At 38.8% G+C, this 18,358-nt stretch overlaps 1 protein-coding gene across 1 annotated transcript in view; it reads left to right on the top strand.

The window, feature by feature from the left end:
• Positions 1 to 8,176, top strand: part of STMND1 (stathmin domain containing 1) — a 28,998-nt gene extending 20,822 nt beyond the window's left edge. Inside the window, exons 4-5 of the mRNA XM_023209672.2 lie at positions 6,221 to 6,352; positions 7,397 to 8,176. Of these exons, the coding sequence (XP_023065440.1) occupies positions 6,221 to 6,352; positions 7,397 to 7,687 (423 nt within the window). The 3' untranslated portion in view covers positions 7,688 to 8,176. The remainder of the gene's footprint in view (positions 1 to 6,220; positions 6,353 to 7,396) is intronic.
• Positions 8,177 to 18,358: the final 10,182 nt, after the last annotated feature.

Here is an 18,358-nt window from a genome sequence, read left to right as displayed (position 1 = left end):
TGGGGTTTTTAATATCAAAGGGGAGAGGAAAGATTTTTTTCTAGCTGTAGGTCAGTCTGTAGGGGTCAGAAAAAAAGAAGGCGTGTCAAAAGAAAAAGGAAAGCAAGTTTGAGAGGAGGCAGATAGATTGTGGAAACATTCAGTAGCTAAACAATGTCTCCTTAAGGAAAATGCTATAGACACTTCGATGTCTACATACATACGCCAGTAGGAATCACATTAAAACAGTCTCCGTGATTCAATTGCCAGAGATGAATGAGTTCTGACTTAGACTTCACAAGGGAGCCTGCAAGGTTAATTAATATAAACTACCTTGTGAAAGAGATGCACCTTTAAAAAAATAATAACTATGGGCTGGACTTTTAATAGCATCATTAAGTGAACCAAAGATGAAGACTATTTTTCATATTATATAGGCATAGAATGGTTGTTGGGAATGTTCTCAAAAGGATTTAAATGTGACAGCCTTCAGGAATGGCACAATTTTGTTTTTTTGGCTTTGGTATTAGGCCAAGATATCCCAGCATAAGCTAGGCTTGCAACAGACCAGGCAATAACACACAGCTCTCTTGTTTCATCGCCTAATCCAGTGGTCCTTAACCTGCTGGTACATTGGAGTCACCTGGGGATATTTCAAACATCCCAGTGTCTAGGTACCACTTCCTACCACACAGCCTGGGCGTGTGGCCCTGCTCTCACACTTCTGAAAGCTCCCAGGCGATTCCCATGGGCAGCCCAGGTTGAGAACTACTGCCCTGAAGTTTCACCAAAACTCTACACAGTGCTCCCAAATTCATTATCAAAGCTGGGAAGGGTTAAAGCATTTGAAATCATTCTTGATTCCCTATTCATTGTGAAAGAGAATTCTGAAATATTCCTGAAAATATACCATTTCAGGAATAGGAACTAAGATTATACTCAGGAAGCCTAAGGAAATAAAAGAGATGCAGTTTCTGTGTCACAGATAAAACTTCTTTCAATTCAGGGGTAACTGAGAACATATGTGTGTCAGACACCAGGTGTCTTGCATATTTTGGGAAGAGTTATGAGGCCAATGTAAAAAGATGAGAATGAATATTGAAGGACTGAGAGGGGAACCGTATTAAGAATGGAAATATTATTAGATAATATTAATCATTAATAATATTAATACTTTGAATATCTAATATTTAATAAGTTTTTCAAACCCAGACTGATAAAACTGGCTAAAAACAAAACAAGAGGTCAAGGGAAACAAAAAAGGGATAGTCAATAAAAAGATATTATGTCAGCAGTTACTACAATGTGGTGAATCTTAACAGACATGTAAATATTATTTCTTCATTGCTCTAGGGGAAAACATTCTTTTAAATAAAATATTATGGGAAAAATGGAATAAATGCGAAAATACTTTGAGTCTCATGCTCTACCAACTGAACTAGCCAAGCAGTCAAGGAGAATAATTTAAAAATAAGACTTCTTATGTGGAACAATAGTGTATTTAAATACGAGGGCATTTCAGACTTAGATCTGGCTGCTTCTTAGCCAGGTCATTATCTTTCATTGAGTTATTTAGAGTGAAACTGAATAAACGATGTTGAAAATTGAGGGTTCACCTTCATGAAGGTCCCTCTTCTGAAGCAGGGGCATCCCCTATAAGCTAGTCTCTCCCTAGAGGTAAGGAGAGGATCTGTGTCCACCACAGAGCCCCCTTTGTCTTTTTTCTTAATTTTCTTTGTAAGCTTGCTAGTGAACACCACAGTAATTTCATAGTACTCTCTGGATAACCATCTTTCAAGAATGTTTATGCTAGAATATATTATGTTTACTTAAGAGTTAAAATCAGGCTGAGCTAGGTGGCTCATGCCTGTAATCCCAGCACTTTGGGAGACCAAGACAGGCAGATGGCTTGAGCCCAGGAGTTTGAGATCACCTGGGCAACATGGTAAAAACCCATCTGTAAAAAAAAAAAAAAAAATTAGCTGGGCTTGGTGGTGTGCACCTATAGTTCCAGCTACTTAGGAGGTTGAGGCTGGAGGATCACTTGAGCCTAGAAGGTCAAGGCTGCAATGAGCCTTGATTGTACCACTGCACTCCAGCCTGGGTGAAAGAGCGAGACCCTATCAAACAAAAAACCCAATTAAAAAAAAAAAAAAGTGTTAAATGTGCTAGGCTCACATTTGTAATCCTAGTGCTTTAGGAGGCTAAGCTGGGAGCGTCCCTTGAGTCCAGGTGTTCAAGACCAGCCTGGGCAACATGGTAAGATGCCATTTCTAAAAAAAAAAAAAAAGAAGAAAAAAAAATTAAGAGTTAAAATGATATGTAAGAAATATAAGATTAAGAAGCTAAGTATCAGATTGCTGAATGAATCTTTCAGTGTATTTTTAAACATTCTAATGAGACTTAAGTGACTATATTATAAACAAACATTGGTTTTATGTACACATGTCAATATGTGTATATGGATTGGTATAGACCTCTTTAGAGAAATGTGATTGGCTCTCATTTATCCACATAGGTATTATTGAGTTCGTCTTTTATCCCAAATTCATTTCTCCCTGCCACTTAGCACATCATGGGTCTACCTACCTGAGGCCTTGTGAATTCACTACTGACCTCTCTGTCTGGTCAAAGTTTATTCCCTTCTCTGTGCGACTTCTGTACTTGGGAACCTGAAGTGTAGTTGGAGAGTTTGTTCACGTTGCATAAGAGTCTCTAACATTATTTGTTGAACCTCACGGAGAGTTTTCAAGGAGGAGGAAGTTGACTGAGTTAGGACTCAGTAACGCCAGCTAATGATCAGAGTGACCTTCCCCAGGAGGCCTGACAGTGACAAAACAAGAATGAAGGATCTTTTGCAGGACTGGCCTGTTCTATCCACAAGACTCCCTTAAGGGAACAAAATGAAGACAGGTTCATCCGTAGGTCAATAGTTAATTAAGAAAGCTCTGAGGAATGCACAGTGTATGTAAGAAGTAAAATATACAAGTTAGTAGCTAGAAACAGGACTCTAATCTAATTGTAGCATTTTGAACTTGGCAGTCCTCTAAAAGTATTCTTTAAGAAAATAATTGAACTGGTAACTTCTGTAGGTTGATTTTGTTGTGGCCAATTTGTTGTTCTTTCCACTGGTAACACCTCTCTAAGCATAAGGTGATCATTGTTATTATTATTATTTTTTTAAAGAGACAGGGTCTGACTACATTGCCCAGGCTGGTCTTGAATTCCTGAACTCAAGCAATCCGCCTGCCTCAGCCTCCTAAAGTGCTGGGATGATAGCATGAGCCACTGCGCCCGGCCCATTGTTAACATTTTTAAGTGCCAACATTTGATAAATTCTGACTTCATAAAATTCAATTGTAAAGGGTACAGATATCTTTCTAGATGATTTTTGGTTTTTTTCCTAAAATGTGGAACTCAAGAAAGAACATGGTTTGCACAGGTAGGATTAACTTCCTCTGTGGGGAGGATCATTGTAGGATTAAGCCACGGGAAGAGGTGACCAAAACAGAAAAATTCAAGTTCTCTCAGAACTCCTGATCTCAGAATTTTAGTCAAGGTTCAGACTCCTATGTGTAGCCTAATCTGGCATTTCTTTAGTGGATCTTGGATTACTACTTAATTTTCTTTTAGCCTTCTACGCATGAACATCCCTAAAAAATCATTTTCTTGCTAATTTCACAGTATCTCTAGTTGAGCCACCAAAGCAAGTATTTCCCTCTTTTCAGTGGGTGGTTTTTGCCAGCAGGAAACTCAAGAGTCAATTGTCATAAATAATAATACAAAATGATGATGGCAGAGGGAACTTGGTTTGACAAACATTCCACGGTTTTCAAGTAGTGAAAAACTTTGCACCGGATAAACCGTCCGATGGGTCTAAAGGAGCCAAAACGTCAATACATGTTTTTTCTTTAGAAGATTTTCTAAGAATCATAGATTTTAGAGCTGAAAGAAAGCTTAATAGGCCTTCACCCCCTTGCTGCTTCACAGTTGAGAAAATTGAGTCCAAAGAGAAGAGCTGCCTGGGTCTCCACTACGCGCTGGGCATTCCTGCCGCCCCAGAGCTGAAGCTCAGGCCTGCTGCCTGATGGTACCCCCCGCGGCTGCAGGCTCTCCTTCCTCCCCTCTGTGCTTCTGTGCTTCGGCCCCTTTCCGCTTTGTCCTGGTTATGAGTTTGTGTTCTGCCTTTGGAAAAAGTCACTGCTTTGACTGAATGAAAAGTAGCTATCATTTGCAGAATGGCTACTTTATCCTTTTCTTTCTTTTTTAAAACCAATCCCAAAATATGTATTATTAAACTTATTTTACAAATGAGGAAACCATAGATTGCAGAGTTTATGGAACCATAGAGAATCAATGCACACGCTGGGCGTGGTGGCTCACGCCTGTAATCCCAGCACTTTGGGTGGCTGAGGCAGGTGGAACACCTGAGGTCAGGAGTTCAAGACCAGCCTGGCCAACATGGTGAAACCCAGTCTCTACTAAAAATACAAAAGTTAACCAGGCATGGTGACACACACCTGTAACCCCAGCTACTTTGGAGGCTAAGGCAGGAGAATCGCTTGAACCTGGGAGGCAGAGGTTGCAGTGAGCCAAGATCGTGTCAATGTGCTCCAGCCTGGGTGACAGGGTGAGACTCGGTCTCAAAAAAAAAACATCATTCGATAGTCCAGCTAGGATTCAAACCCAGGGCTGGCTAAGTCTCAGTCTGGTACCTTGTTTTACTCTGCGCTAAACTGCCTCTCTTTGTTTTATTTTGTCGGTACCTACAGCATTATAGTCTGGAAAAACAGTCTTTTAGAAATTACAATGAATATTAATAGCTCTTTTGTCTTTAAAAAAAAAAAGGCTTTAGAGAAATTATCTAGAATAATATTCAGTTCATTTTGTAATGCAGCCTTGGAGTTAACCACCCCCCACCCAGTTGTAATAAATCTATATTTATATAGAAAGTTGTCCGTATTAAGTTAATTGAAGAAAGTGAATTGCAGAGCAGTGTGTATAGTATAACTCCATTTAGGTTTTGTTTAACATTAAAGATATCCTTAACATATATATATGTGTATATATATGTGTGCAGAGCAGATATCTGGGAAGACACACACTAAACTCTTTACAATGATTCGTGCTAAGGACTGGGATTGGGGGCCAGGTGGTTAAATAGAGGATAAGGAGATGATTTATGTATCAGTTATACTTTTTATAATCCATCTATATTATCTTAAAACCAATTTTTAAAACAAAAATATATACATTAAAACTTTCTTCGTAAATACTTTATGACAATTTTACTTATTTTGGCACTAGAAATTATAATTAGAAAGTCATTATTACCGCTTTGCACTGTTGAAAGCGTAGTTGATCATATGAAGTGGGGTTTTTCCCCTACTGTCATGAAAATGTTTGTCAAGTTCCTCCAGCAAAGCCCAGCACAGAGTTGTTGTTCAGTAATCGTTAATTATCTCTTTCTACCACAAAACCAGAAGCAATGAGAACTAATCTCTACCCCAGATGAAAGTAACTTGTAGTGTGTGGAATATTATAAAATCATCAGGTTGAACTCTTCACCTTAAACTACAAATTCACCCGCATTCTCCACTGCTTTTCATCTTATATTCATTCTCAAGATTTTTTCCTTCTAAGGGGTCATCTTCTATGCAGTCTAAGAACACCTGCATTCGTAGGGCCTTTTTGTAATAGCCTGGTGCTTTTAAGGCATCGAATAGATCTTATCGTTATAATTCTGTTGTTACCAACTTTCACATCGTTGTTTTTTAAATCTGCCCCTGAAAAGTTAGATTTTTGGAATTGACTTTATTTATTTATTTATTTATTTATTTATTTATTTATTTAGAGACAAGGTGTCACTCTGTTGCCAAGGCCGGAGTGCAGTGGCGTGATCTTGTCTCACTACAACCTCCAGCTCCTGGGCTCAAGCGATCCTCCACACTCAGCCTCCCAAGTAGCTGGGACTGCAGGCACACACCACCACACCTGGCTAATTTTTTGTATTTTTGTAGAGACAAGGTTTCACTATGTTGCCCAGGCTGGCCTCGAACTCCTGGGCTCAAGCAGTCTTCCCACCTCAGCCTCCCAAAGTGCTGGGATTACCGGCATGAGCCGGTAATGTAAGAATGTAAATGTTCATTTTATATTGTTTATTCTAACTTAAATGCCCTTCTCCTCTGCCAGTGAATATGATTGTTTCTTCATGTAAAAAAAAAAAATGTTTTTATTCCAGTTGACCATGACTGAGAAGCCATTGAGAAAGCCACCTGCCAGACTGAAAAAACTCACGATCAGAAAGCAAGTGAAGGATTTCACAATGAAGGACATCAAGGAGAAGATGGAGGCTGCTGAGGAGCGCAGGAAGGTACTGAGCTCTCAGATGCTCTAGGCTTGAGGAGTTCACTGTCTGCTAAAATGATCTCACGCCAGACCTTTCCTATCAACAGTTTTAAGACAAATTGCATGGATCTATAATCAGTTTATTTTTTTAATTTTAGTAATTTTTTTAAGAGACAAAGTCTCACTATGTTGCCCAGGCTGGAGTACAGTGGCATGCTCGGAGCTCACTGCAACCTTGAACTTTTCGGCTCAAGTGGTCCCCCTGTCTCAGCCTCCTGAGTAGCTAGGACTACAGGCCCATACCACTACATGAGGCTGATTTAAAAAAAATTTTTTTTTTGCTTAGAGATGGGGTCTTGTTCTGTAGCCCAGGCTGGTCTTAAACTCCTGGCCTCAAATGATCCTCCTGCCTTGGTCTCCCAAAGTGTTGGGATTACAGACATGAGCCACTGTGTCTGGTCTTTAGCTAGGATTTTAATGATCTTTATGCTTTTTATGATATGTTGTATGTTTAGTGGTTTTTTTCTTAAAAATTTCCTTTCTGTTGTAAAGGAATAAATCAGGTTGGGTGAAAATTACAGTTGCATCCATATAGCCTAAGTAAGCAACATCCAATTCTTGGAATTAAATGAAGTATGGAGCATTCTTCATATTGAAAAAGAGAAACTTCAATAGAGGCTGGAGGCAGGAGGAGAAGCAGGGTTGGGTCGTGGTGTTAAACTGAGAGAAACCGCTACAGAGCATCAGGCTGCATTACTCGTGCTGCATTTTCACCAAGGGCCCCCATAGCCCTCCACGTGCCCTTGGCCAGACCCAGCCTTCACAGCTGGGTCCGACAGCCTTCGTTTCCCAGCTCTCTAATTGGCCTATCAGAGAGCAAGGACCAGACTCCAAGCTCCATGAGGGCAGGCCCCATGTCTGCCTTCTTCAACAAGAGTTTCTCAACAAATGTTTGTTATATGGCTGAATAATGACATAGAGAAGTCATGAATGTTCAATACAAGCAACATTAAACACAACTAGTAGAAAGTTATCAGGCTCTTTTTCATTCTTTAATACTGCATTTCAGACTAAAGAAGAAGAAATAAGAAAAAGGTTACCGAGTGACCGACTTTTGCCTTCAGCCAATCATTCAGATTCAGCTGAACTAGGTGGGGCTGAGGTTGCAGCATTTGCCAAAGGACTTCAAAGGGTGAGATCTGCTGGATTTGAACCATCTGACCTGCAGGGAGGAAAACCATTGAAGAGGAAGAAGAGTAAAAGTGATGCAACCTTGATTGATAGAAACGAAAGTGATGAAAGTTTTGGGGTCGTGGAGTCAGACATGTCCTACAACCAAGAAGATGACATAGTCTACTAAGCCATTTTTTGTGAATTTCGTAAGAAAGCATCCATTCTCCCCATTTGTGACATTTGTAGTATGTCTCACATTCTTTGACTGACCTCATTCCACTGGAATTTCTGCCTTGGGCTTAAGGATGATTGTGTGGGTTGCACAGGCTGAAGGTTAGTTGAGTAAATTAAGTAGCTATGCTAGCTTTAAAAAAATGAGCAAGGGGGGACTTGACCAGCATAGATATTTGGCACTCTCCTTTGTGTGGCTTCAAATATTATGGAGATGTCTTTAATGTATAAGTGCCTTCAGCTTACATGAATAAGTTCGTGCCAAATGAAATCCTTCCTGTTTACTCCTGCCTTGTGGCGGGGTCCATCTTCTGCTGGTCCTTTAAGACAAATTGCATGGATTTGTATTAAGTATTTTAATGGTTTGTATGTTTTTTATGCTGTATGTCTACGGTTTTATAAATTTTTTTCTCTGTGTTGTGAAGGAATAAAGCAATGTCTTGAAGTTGGTTGAATTACAGTTTTATCCATATAGTTTATGTTAGCAATATCTAATGCTCAGAATTATATAAAGAATGGAGTTTTCTTCTTGTGCAAATGGAAGAACTTCAGTTGAGGCTAGGGGTGGAAGGGAGGAAGTTGTGAGGGTGGGGATAGACTGGGAGTCAGCGGCTACCAGTGTCTGTCTTCCCTGCAGGAATGCTGAGCTGAGAAGCTGCTGGTTCTCATCTTATTGGAATTATACCTTGGTTCTTCTCTCCCTTACCACTCACATCCAATCAATTATCAGGTCTTATGAATCTAGATGCTTTTTTTTTTTTTTTGGAGACAGGGTCTCACTTTGTCACCCAGGCTGGAGTACAGTGACATGATCTTGGCTCACTGCAGCCTTGACTTCCTGCAGCTCAAGCGATCCTCAAGCCTCAGACCTCCAAGTAGCTAGGACTACACGCACACATCACCACACCTGACTAATTTTTTGTAGAGACGGGGTTTTGTCATGTTGCCCAGGCTAGTCTCAAACTCCTGAGCTCAAATGATCCACCCACCTCATTTGCTTGCAAACACATATCACAAGTCAGTGAGTGGCAGTGACAATGAAGCTGCATCTGGCGGCAGGCTGTAGAGTGGCAAGTGAGTCGATGTACTTCAGTTGTACAGCTGCATCTGGTGGCCTTAAAAGTATGTTTGAGGCAACTTCAAATCTCCGTATGTTCTGAATTAAAGTCCTGGTGGAATATCCTGACATTGCCACAAAAGCACTGAAAAGCCTGCTGCCATTTCCAGCATCCTATCTTTGTGCAGCAGGGCATTCTGCAGTGATAGCAACCAAAACGAGATTGTGGAGTAGACTGGACATAAGCAACACAATTCGGATGTCACTGTCTCCCATCACCCCAGATGGGACCATCTAGTTGCAGGAAAACAAGCTCAGGCTCCCGCTGATTCTACATTATGGTGAGTTGTATAATTATCTCATTATATATGACAATGTAATAAGAATAGAAATAAAGTGCACAATAAATGTAATGCACTTGAATCATCGTGAAACTATCCACACCCCCTCCCCCATGTTCATGGGAAACTTGTCTTCCACAAAACGAGTCCCTGGTGCCAAAAGGTTGGGGACCTCTGTTGTATATGTTCCTATAGCCTGTAGGACTTCAGACACCTACAGCCAGTGAGGTATGATGGTGGTGGTAGAAGGGGGTAGAGGGGCTTCTTCAAAACTCATTGCAGAGCCAAAAGCTTTAGAGTCAGTCTACTTCTTACAGTGTGACCCTGAGGCATGCAGGCTCTCTGTGTCTCGATTACCTTACATGTTAATTTGGGATAGCCACAGTCACAGAGTTGAATCAAATGAAATAATGTGTTTAAAGATACTGTGTACCTGCTTGCCTGGTTCAGCAGACTGAGTTGTCCCACCCCTTCTATGCAGATATCTTGATTCAGGGGTGCCCTGTCCATGCCCAGACAGCTCTCCAGGCATTTGTAGTACCCACTCACCTGGAACAGCAGCCTGAATCACCCCACCCTTCCTGTGCAGAGATCTTGGTGCAGAGGGGCCCTCTCTGCTCTACTCCCAGGCAGATCGTCAGGCATCTGGAGCACCTAATCTCCTGCATTAGGAATTTGGGCCAACTCCCATCCCTGTGCAGAAAACTTGGGACTGAAGAGGTTTCCCAGCTCCACACCTAGGCACAAGTCTGGATGCTTGGTGGCTACCCACTAGATTATCCCTCAGAGCTTGTGCTTGTGTCTGCCACTGGGAAATGCGCAGGCAAACCTGCCTGGTGTGGCCCCACCCATCATGGCCCCTGCCCCTGCCCCCTCCAGGGTTGCATAGGGGAACTCAGACCACTGCGAAATCCACAAATCACCCCATTGCCTAAGGCAACAGACAGTTTCTGCAACAAAGATCAAGTATATACACAGCCATATCGGCCACAGCTGGCTCCTACTTACAAGCGCCATCTAAGGGCTTGTAGGTCAAACTGCACAGCCCAATATAAAACCTGCTGAAAGAAATGCATAGGACTATAGAAGCAAAGCCAAAAGACCCTACACTGTTGGGGTACAGTACAGTACCCCAGTAACAGGAACTGTATGGGGAGAAGGGGGAAAGGAAATGGAAAGAAAAAAATATATATATATATAGTAGGAAAAGAAAGAAAAAGAAAAAACCCTATCTTCAGGAAAATAATAACAAAAATTAGAAGTGCCAGTATCTCCAGATGAGAAGGAACCAGCACAAGGATTCTGCACCATGAAAAATCTGAATATAGTGACAAACAAAAGGATTGCACTAGCTCTCCAGCAATGGTTTCTAATTAAAATGGAAACTCAGAAATGACAGATAAAGAATTCAAAGCATGGATTGCAAGGAAGCTCAATGAGATACAGGACAAGATCGAAAAGCAGTACAAAGAAACTTCTAAAGCAATCCAGAAAATAAAGGAAGGCATAAACATCTTAAAAAGAAATCAATCAGAGCTTCTGAAATTGAAAAACTCAAGGAATTTCAAATACAACTGAAAGCTTTATCAATAAACTGAATAAAGCAGAAGAAAGAATTTCAGAGCTTAAAGGTTGGTCTTTCAAATCAACCCAGTCAGACTGAAATAAAGAAAAAATAATTTTTAAAAATGAACAAAGTCTTTGAGAAATATGGGATTATGTTAAATGGCAAAACCTATTAATTACTGGTATTCCTGAGAGAAAAAAAGAAAAAAAAAAATCCTGGAAAACATATTTGAGAGAATAATTCAAGAAATTTTCTCTAATCTTGTTAGATAGGTAAACATCCAGATACAAGAAATCCAGAGAACACCTGCATGATACTATACAAAATGATCAACAAGGCATACAGTCACCAGATTGTCAACATTAAAAAAATAAATAAATAAATAAAGGCAGCTAGAGAAAAATCCCAGATCATGTACAAAGGGAACCCCAGGAAGGCTAATAGCAGACTTCTCAACAGAAATATTATGAGCCAGGAGAAATTGGGGGCCTGTTTTCAGAATTCTGAAAGAAAAGAAAATCCAAACAAGAATTCCATATCCTGCCAAACTAAGCTTCATAAGCATAGGAGAAATAAAATCTTTTCCAGATGAGCAAGCACTAAGGGAACCTGTTAACACTAGACCAGCCTTACAAGAGATTTGTACTGGAATTCTAAACATGGAAATAAAAAAACAATATCTGCTACCACAAAAAGGCACTTAAGTTGACACAGACCTTATAACTACACAATAGAAACTGGAAAGCAACCAGCTAACAACTTCATGATAGAATCAAAACCTCACATATCAATATTACCCTTAAATGTAAGGGGTTTAAATGCTCCATTTAAAAGGCACAGAGAAGCAAACTGGATAAAATAATAAGACACAAGACCTGTCTATCTGCTGTCTCAAGAGACCCATCTCATACATAATGACACCCACAGGCTCAAAGTAAAGAGTTGGAGAAAGATCTACCACAAAAACAGAAAATAAAAAAAAAGAGCAGGGATCACTATTCTTACATCAGATAAAATAGACTTTAAACCAACAATAGTAAAAAAGGACATAGAAGGACGTTACATAATGACATAGGGTTTAATTCAATAAGAAGACTTAACTATCCTAAATGCATATGCACCCAACATTGGAGCATCCAGATTTATAAAGCAAGTACTTCTAGACCTATGAAAAGAGTTAGACAGCCACACAATAATAGTAGGGGATTTCAACACCCCACTGACAGCATTAGACACATTATTGAGGCAAAACACTAACAAAGAAATTCTGGACTTACATTCAACGCTTAATCAATTGGACCTAATAGATATCTACAGAATGAACACATCACCCATCAACCACAGAATAAACATTCTTCTCATCTGCACATAGAACATACTCCACGATTGACCACATGATCAACCATAAAGCAAGTCTCAATATGTTTTTAAAAAATTGAAATTATACCAACCATACTCTTGGACTACAGTGGAATAAAAATAGAAATTGATATCAAGAATACCTCTCAAAATCACACAATTACATGGAAATTAAACAACTTGCTCCTGAATTTCTTTTGGGTAAACAAAAAAATTAATGCAGAAATCAAGAAATTCTTTGAAATAAATGAAAACAGAGACACAACACACCAAAATCTTGCAGCAAAAGCAGTGTTAAGAGGAAAATTTAAAGCATTAAATGCCTACCTCAAAAAGTTAGACGTATCTCAAAAATGATCTCATGTCACACCTAGTGGAACTAGAGAAATGAGAACCAACTAACCCCAAAGTTAGCAGAAGAAAAGAAATAACTAAAATCAGAATGGAACTGAACAAAATTGAGACCCAAAAATTCATACAAAGAATCAATGCAACCAAAAGTTAATATTCTGAAAGAATAAGAAAGATCAATATATGGATAGCTACATTAACAAAGAAGAAAAGATCCAAATAAGCAAACTCAGAAACAATAAAGACGACATTACAACTGATCCCACAGAAATACAAAAGATCCCCAGAGACTATTATGAACAACTCTATGCCCACAAACTAGAAAATCTAGAGGAAATGGATAAATTCGTAGAAGCACACAGTCTCCCAAAATTGAATCAGGAAGAAATTGAAACTTGAACAGACCAATATCTAGTTCAAAAATGGAATCCATAATAATAATAGAAAAAAACTACCAACTAAATAAAGCCCCAGACTAGATGGATTCACAGTGGAATTCTCCACATGTACAAAGAAGAGCTGGTACCAATTCCACTGAAACTATTCCAAAAAATTAGGAGGAGGGACTCCTTCCTAACTCATTCTACAAAGCCAATAATTAAAAAAGAAAACTACAGGCCATATTCCTGATGAACGTAGACATGAAAATCCTCAACAAAATACTAGAAAACCAAATCCAATAGCACATAAAAAAGTTAACTCATCATGATCAAGTAGGCTTCATTCCTAGGATGCAAGATTGGTTCAACATATGCAAATCAATAACTGTTATTCACCACGTTAACAGAATTAAAAACAAAAACTATATGATCATCTCAACAGACATGGACAAAGCTTTTCACATTTGATAAAAACCCTCAAGAAACTAAGCATCAAAGGAACATGCCTCAAATTAACAAGAGCCACCTATGACAGACCCACAGTGAACATCATGCTGAATGGGCAACAACTGGAAGCATTTCCCCCAGAGAACCGTAACAAGACAAGGATGCCCACTCTCACCACTCCTATCCAATATAGTACTGAAACTGTGAGCCACAGCAAACAGGCAAGAGAAGGAAATAAAAAGCATCTAAATAGAAAAAAGAAAAAAAAAAAAAGAAGAAGTCAAACCATCTCTCTTCACAGATGATAAGATTCTACACCTAGAAAAGCCTAAAAAGATTCCACAAAGAGGCTACTGGAACTAATAAATGACTTCAGTAATGTTTCAGGATGCAAAATCAATGTCTAAAAATCAGTGGCATTTCTATACACCAACAACGTTCATACTGAGAGCCACATCAAGAACACAATCCCATTTACAATTGCCACACACAAAAACAAAATACCTTTTTGTTTCTGCAAGGAGAACTATAAAACACTGCTGAAAGAAATTACAGATGACACAAACAAAAGGGAAAACATTCCATGCTCATGGATTGGAAGAATCAATATTGTTAAAAGAGCCATACTGCCCAAAGCAATTTACAGATTCAACTCTATTCCTATCACAACTACCAACTAGAAAAAAGTACCCTAAAATCCATAGAACTAGAAACAAACTATTCTAAAATTCATATGGAACCAAAAAAGAGCCTGAATAGCCAAAGCAATCCCAAGCAAGAAGAACAAAGCAGGAGACATCACATTATCCAACTTCAAACTACACTATGAGGCTACAATAACCAGAACAGCATGGTACTGGTAGAAAAACAGAGACATAGACCAACAGAACAGAATACAGAACCCAGAAATAAAGCTGCACACTTACAACCACCTGATCTTTGACAAAGTTGACAAAAATGACGAATGAGGGAAAGGACACCCTATTTAGTAAATGGTGTTGGGATAGCTCGTTATTCATATGCAGAATGAAACTGGACTCCTACTTTTCACCATCGACAAAAATTAACTCAAGATGGATCAAAGAGTTAAAGATAAGACTTCAAACTATAAGAATCCTAGAAGAAAACCTAGGAAACATGTTAGACATCAGCCTTGGGAAAAAATTTATGACAAAATCCTCAAAAGCAATAGCAACAAAAACAAAAATTGACAAGTGGGAGCTAATTAAACTAAAGAACATCTACACAGAAAAATAACTATCATCAAAGTAAACAGACAAATTGAGAGAAAATATTTGCAAACTATGCATCTGACAAAAGTCTAATCTCCAGAACCTATAAGGAATTTAAACAATAGAACAAGCAAAAAACAAATAACCCCATTAAAAATGGGCAAAATACATGAGCAGACACTTCTCAAATGAAGACACACAAGTAGTTAACATAAAAAAAAAATGCTCCACATCACTGATCATCTGAGAAATGCAAATCCTAACCACAATGAGATACCATCTCACACTAGGCAGAATAGCTACTATCAAAAAGTCAAAAAAACAACAGATGCTGGCAAGGTTTATGCAGAAAAGGGAATGTTTATACACTTGGTGGAATGCAAATTCAGCCATTATGGAAAACAGTTTGGAGATTCCTCAAAGAACTGAAAACAGAACTACCATTTGACCCAGCAATCTCATCACTGAGTGTATGTCCAAAAGAAACAAATCTTTCTACCAAAATGACACATGGCCTTGTATGTTCATTGCAGCACTCTTCACAACAGAAAAGACATGGAGTCAACCCAGGTGCCCATCAATGGTGGATTGGATAAAGAAAATATGGTACATATATACCATGGAATACTATGTAGCCATTAAAATGAATGAAATCATGTCCTTTGCAGCAACATGGAGGGAACTGGAGGTCATTATCCTAAGTGAGTTAACACAGGAACAGAACATCAAATACCACATGTTCTCACTTATAAGTGGGAGCTAAACACTGGGTACTCATGGACAAAAGATGGCAATAGAAACCAAGGACTACTAGATGGGGGAAGAAGGGAAGGAAGCAAGGGTTGAAAAACTAACTATTGGGTACTGTGCTCAGTACCTGGGTGATGCAATCACTCATATCCCAAAACTCAGCGTCATGCAATATACCCTTGTAACAAACCTGTGCATGTGCTCCTAAATCCAAAATAAAAGTTGAAAAAGTAAGTAAAATTTAAAATTTAAAATAAATCTATCTCAGATTTAAAACACAAATAAATAATAAAATGTACCATGTAAACTAGAATATGCCACTATTTTACAGCATATAAGTTATCTAAAATTCTGTGTAAGCAACATGATGTTTTCCACCCATCCTGAGACTTTTCTATGGAAGTGTTCATATGGTGGCATGTGTCAATCTTATAAAATATTAGAGTAGCTAAAATGATTGTCCAAGAACAACTTTAAAAAGATTTGGGTATCATTCGTATCTCTGCAAATAATAAAATTTAAATGACCACAAAATGTGTTCAACCCAAATTTATAGTACTTCCAAATTAAATTCCCAAATTTGACAAATACTGGAATAATATTTTCTCTTATAATCTTATGCTTTTGCCTGTTATTTATAATGGCTCAGATGACATGCTCATTGCATTAAAATCTATATGGTAGGCCAGGCGCAGTGGCTCATACCTGTAATTCCAGCACTTTGGGAGGCCAAGGCAGGCAGATCATGATGTCAGGAGATCGAGACCATCCTGGCTAACACAGTGAAATCCCATCTCTACTAAAGATACAAAAAATTAACCGGGCATGGTGGCACACACCTGTAGTCCCAGCTACTCGGGAGGCTGAGGCAGGAGAATCACTTGAACCTGGGAGGTGGAGGTTGCAGCGAGCCAAGATTAGGCCACTGCTCTCCAGCCTGGGCGATAGAGCAAGACTCTGGCAAAAAAAAAAAAAAAAAAAAAAAACCTATATGGTATAAATGTGAACATTATCATTATCATTGATATCCTGTCTTGAAAACCTCTCTACATATATACAGTTACATATGCAAAAGACAAACACATCCTAAATAATAATCTGTATATTTTCACTAAGAAAATGTATTTTCTTATGTGTATATTTTCACTAAGAAAATACACAGATTATAATGTACTGTATATCATCATTTATATGATATCATTTATATAATTATATCACTAGGAAAGTATACATATTATCATTTATTATATATTTATAAAATAGAAATTACCTTGTATTACTTTGTATATTTACTTAGTGATATCATTTTCACAGGATGAGAAGAGCGATTATTAGACAGCAGAGTGCCTAGATCACAGAAACTTCTCCAAAGTTCCAAGTGCATTACTACTCACAAAAACCATCTCAGGGTTTGGAGATAAGGAAACAGAGATCAGAGACCCTAAGCAACTTCCCACCCTCACAGAGCCATTACCATCAACCAGGGAGGGAGTTTGTATTTGAATACTACTCTGCCTTCAAAACGCCATCAATTCCGTTTCTTCGATATTTTTAAAAAACTTCAAATGCATATGTGGCTTTTTCCCTGATCATTTTTCTTTTCTTTCTTCTTAAAAGATGTTTTGTACTGATGAGTAATCTAAAAGAAAGATTGAGATAACTAAAATAGAGCTTCTGGGATAATGTCAATTTTATGTATCAAAATAATGTTGGTTTTCTAATGCTTAAAAGCTAAATATTTGGACAGCCACCAGAGTATTTCAACTAAAATCAAACTACAACCTTCTGGTAGTTATGAGGCAGGGAACACATGATTAGGTAAATTTTTTTTTTTTTTTTTTTTTGAGAGGGAGTCTCGCTCTGTCGCCCAGGCTGGAGTGCAGTGGCCGGATCTCAGCTCACTGCAAGCTCTGCCTCCCGAGTTTACGCCATTCTCCTGCCTCAGCCTCCGGAGTAGCTGGGACTACAGGCGCCCGCCACCTCGCCCGGCTAGTTTTTTGTATATTTTAGTAGAGACGGGGTTTCGCCGTGTTAGCTAGGTTGGTCTTGATCTCCTGACCTCGCGATCCACCCGTCTCGGCCTCCCAAAGTGCTGGGATTACAGGCTTGAGCCACCGCGCCCAGCCAGGTAAATTTTTATAATCATCTGAATTGGTAGCAACTGAAAAATGCCTGCATAGTTTTCCTTGTGAAAGGGGACCTTGCTGTGTCTAACAGAATGTACTTTGATAGTTAGCAATTCTTTAATTCTAGGTGGGAAAAAATAGTTATGGATAACTCATATTTAAGGTAATATATTTAAAATAATATTTGAGTTGCATTTTTAAATATTTCACATATATTTGAAATAACTCACATTGTGAGATACTTGGTTTGCAAAAGTAATTTTGTAATCACAGGGATAAAATCAGATTTATCACAGTGTTGCTATAGTGACTACCAGAAATGTATGACTGTGCCCATTTCTGTGTTCATTATTTCATTATCAGTAAATAGCTAGTATTTGAAGAAGAATTGATGCAGTAAGTACTACATTCTAAAGATGTGTAATGCTTAGTTGTGTCAGTGTATACATCACTTTTGCATCCACATAATCTGTATAAACAAAACCTTCATGTAGGGCAGAGTGGAGCCTATATCTCAGACAGCTCCATAAGGGCATTATTGTAAAATAAACTGTGAAAGATGACAATTAACATTCTCTTTGTGTCACTTGTATCTGCTTTTTAAAAATAACAGCTGCCTCTTTGGTTTTGTTTTGTTTTCTTGAGACGGAGTCTCGCTCTGTCGCCAGGCTGGAGTGCAGTGGCCCAATCTCAGCTCACTACAAGCTCCGCCTCCCGGGTTCAAGCGATTCTCCTGCTTCAGTCTCCGGAGTAACAGACTACAGGCACGCACCACCATGCCCGGCTGATTTTTTGTAATTTTAGTAGGGACGGGGTTTCACCATGTTGAACAAGATGGTCTCGATCTCCTGACCTCATGATCCGCCAGCCTTGGTCTCCCAAAGTGCTGGGATTACAAGCATGAGCCACCGCGCCCTGCCAGTTTTTTAAAAATTACATGAGTAATATGTAATAGGAAATATTAAAAACTATAAGAAGAAAACAACACCAAGAATCAACGCTTTCCCCTCCCCTTAA

This window comes from Piliocolobus tephrosceles, chromosome 5 (assembly GCF_002776525.5).
Source record: "Piliocolobus tephrosceles isolate RC106 chromosome 5, ASM277652v3, whole genome shotgun sequence".
Taxonomy (NCBI): Eukaryota; Metazoa; Chordata; class Mammalia; order Primates; family Cercopithecidae; genus Piliocolobus; species Piliocolobus tephrosceles.
The sequence above is the reverse complement of the archived record's forward strand: the minus strand, read 5'-3'. Positions and strand labels throughout refer to the sequence as shown.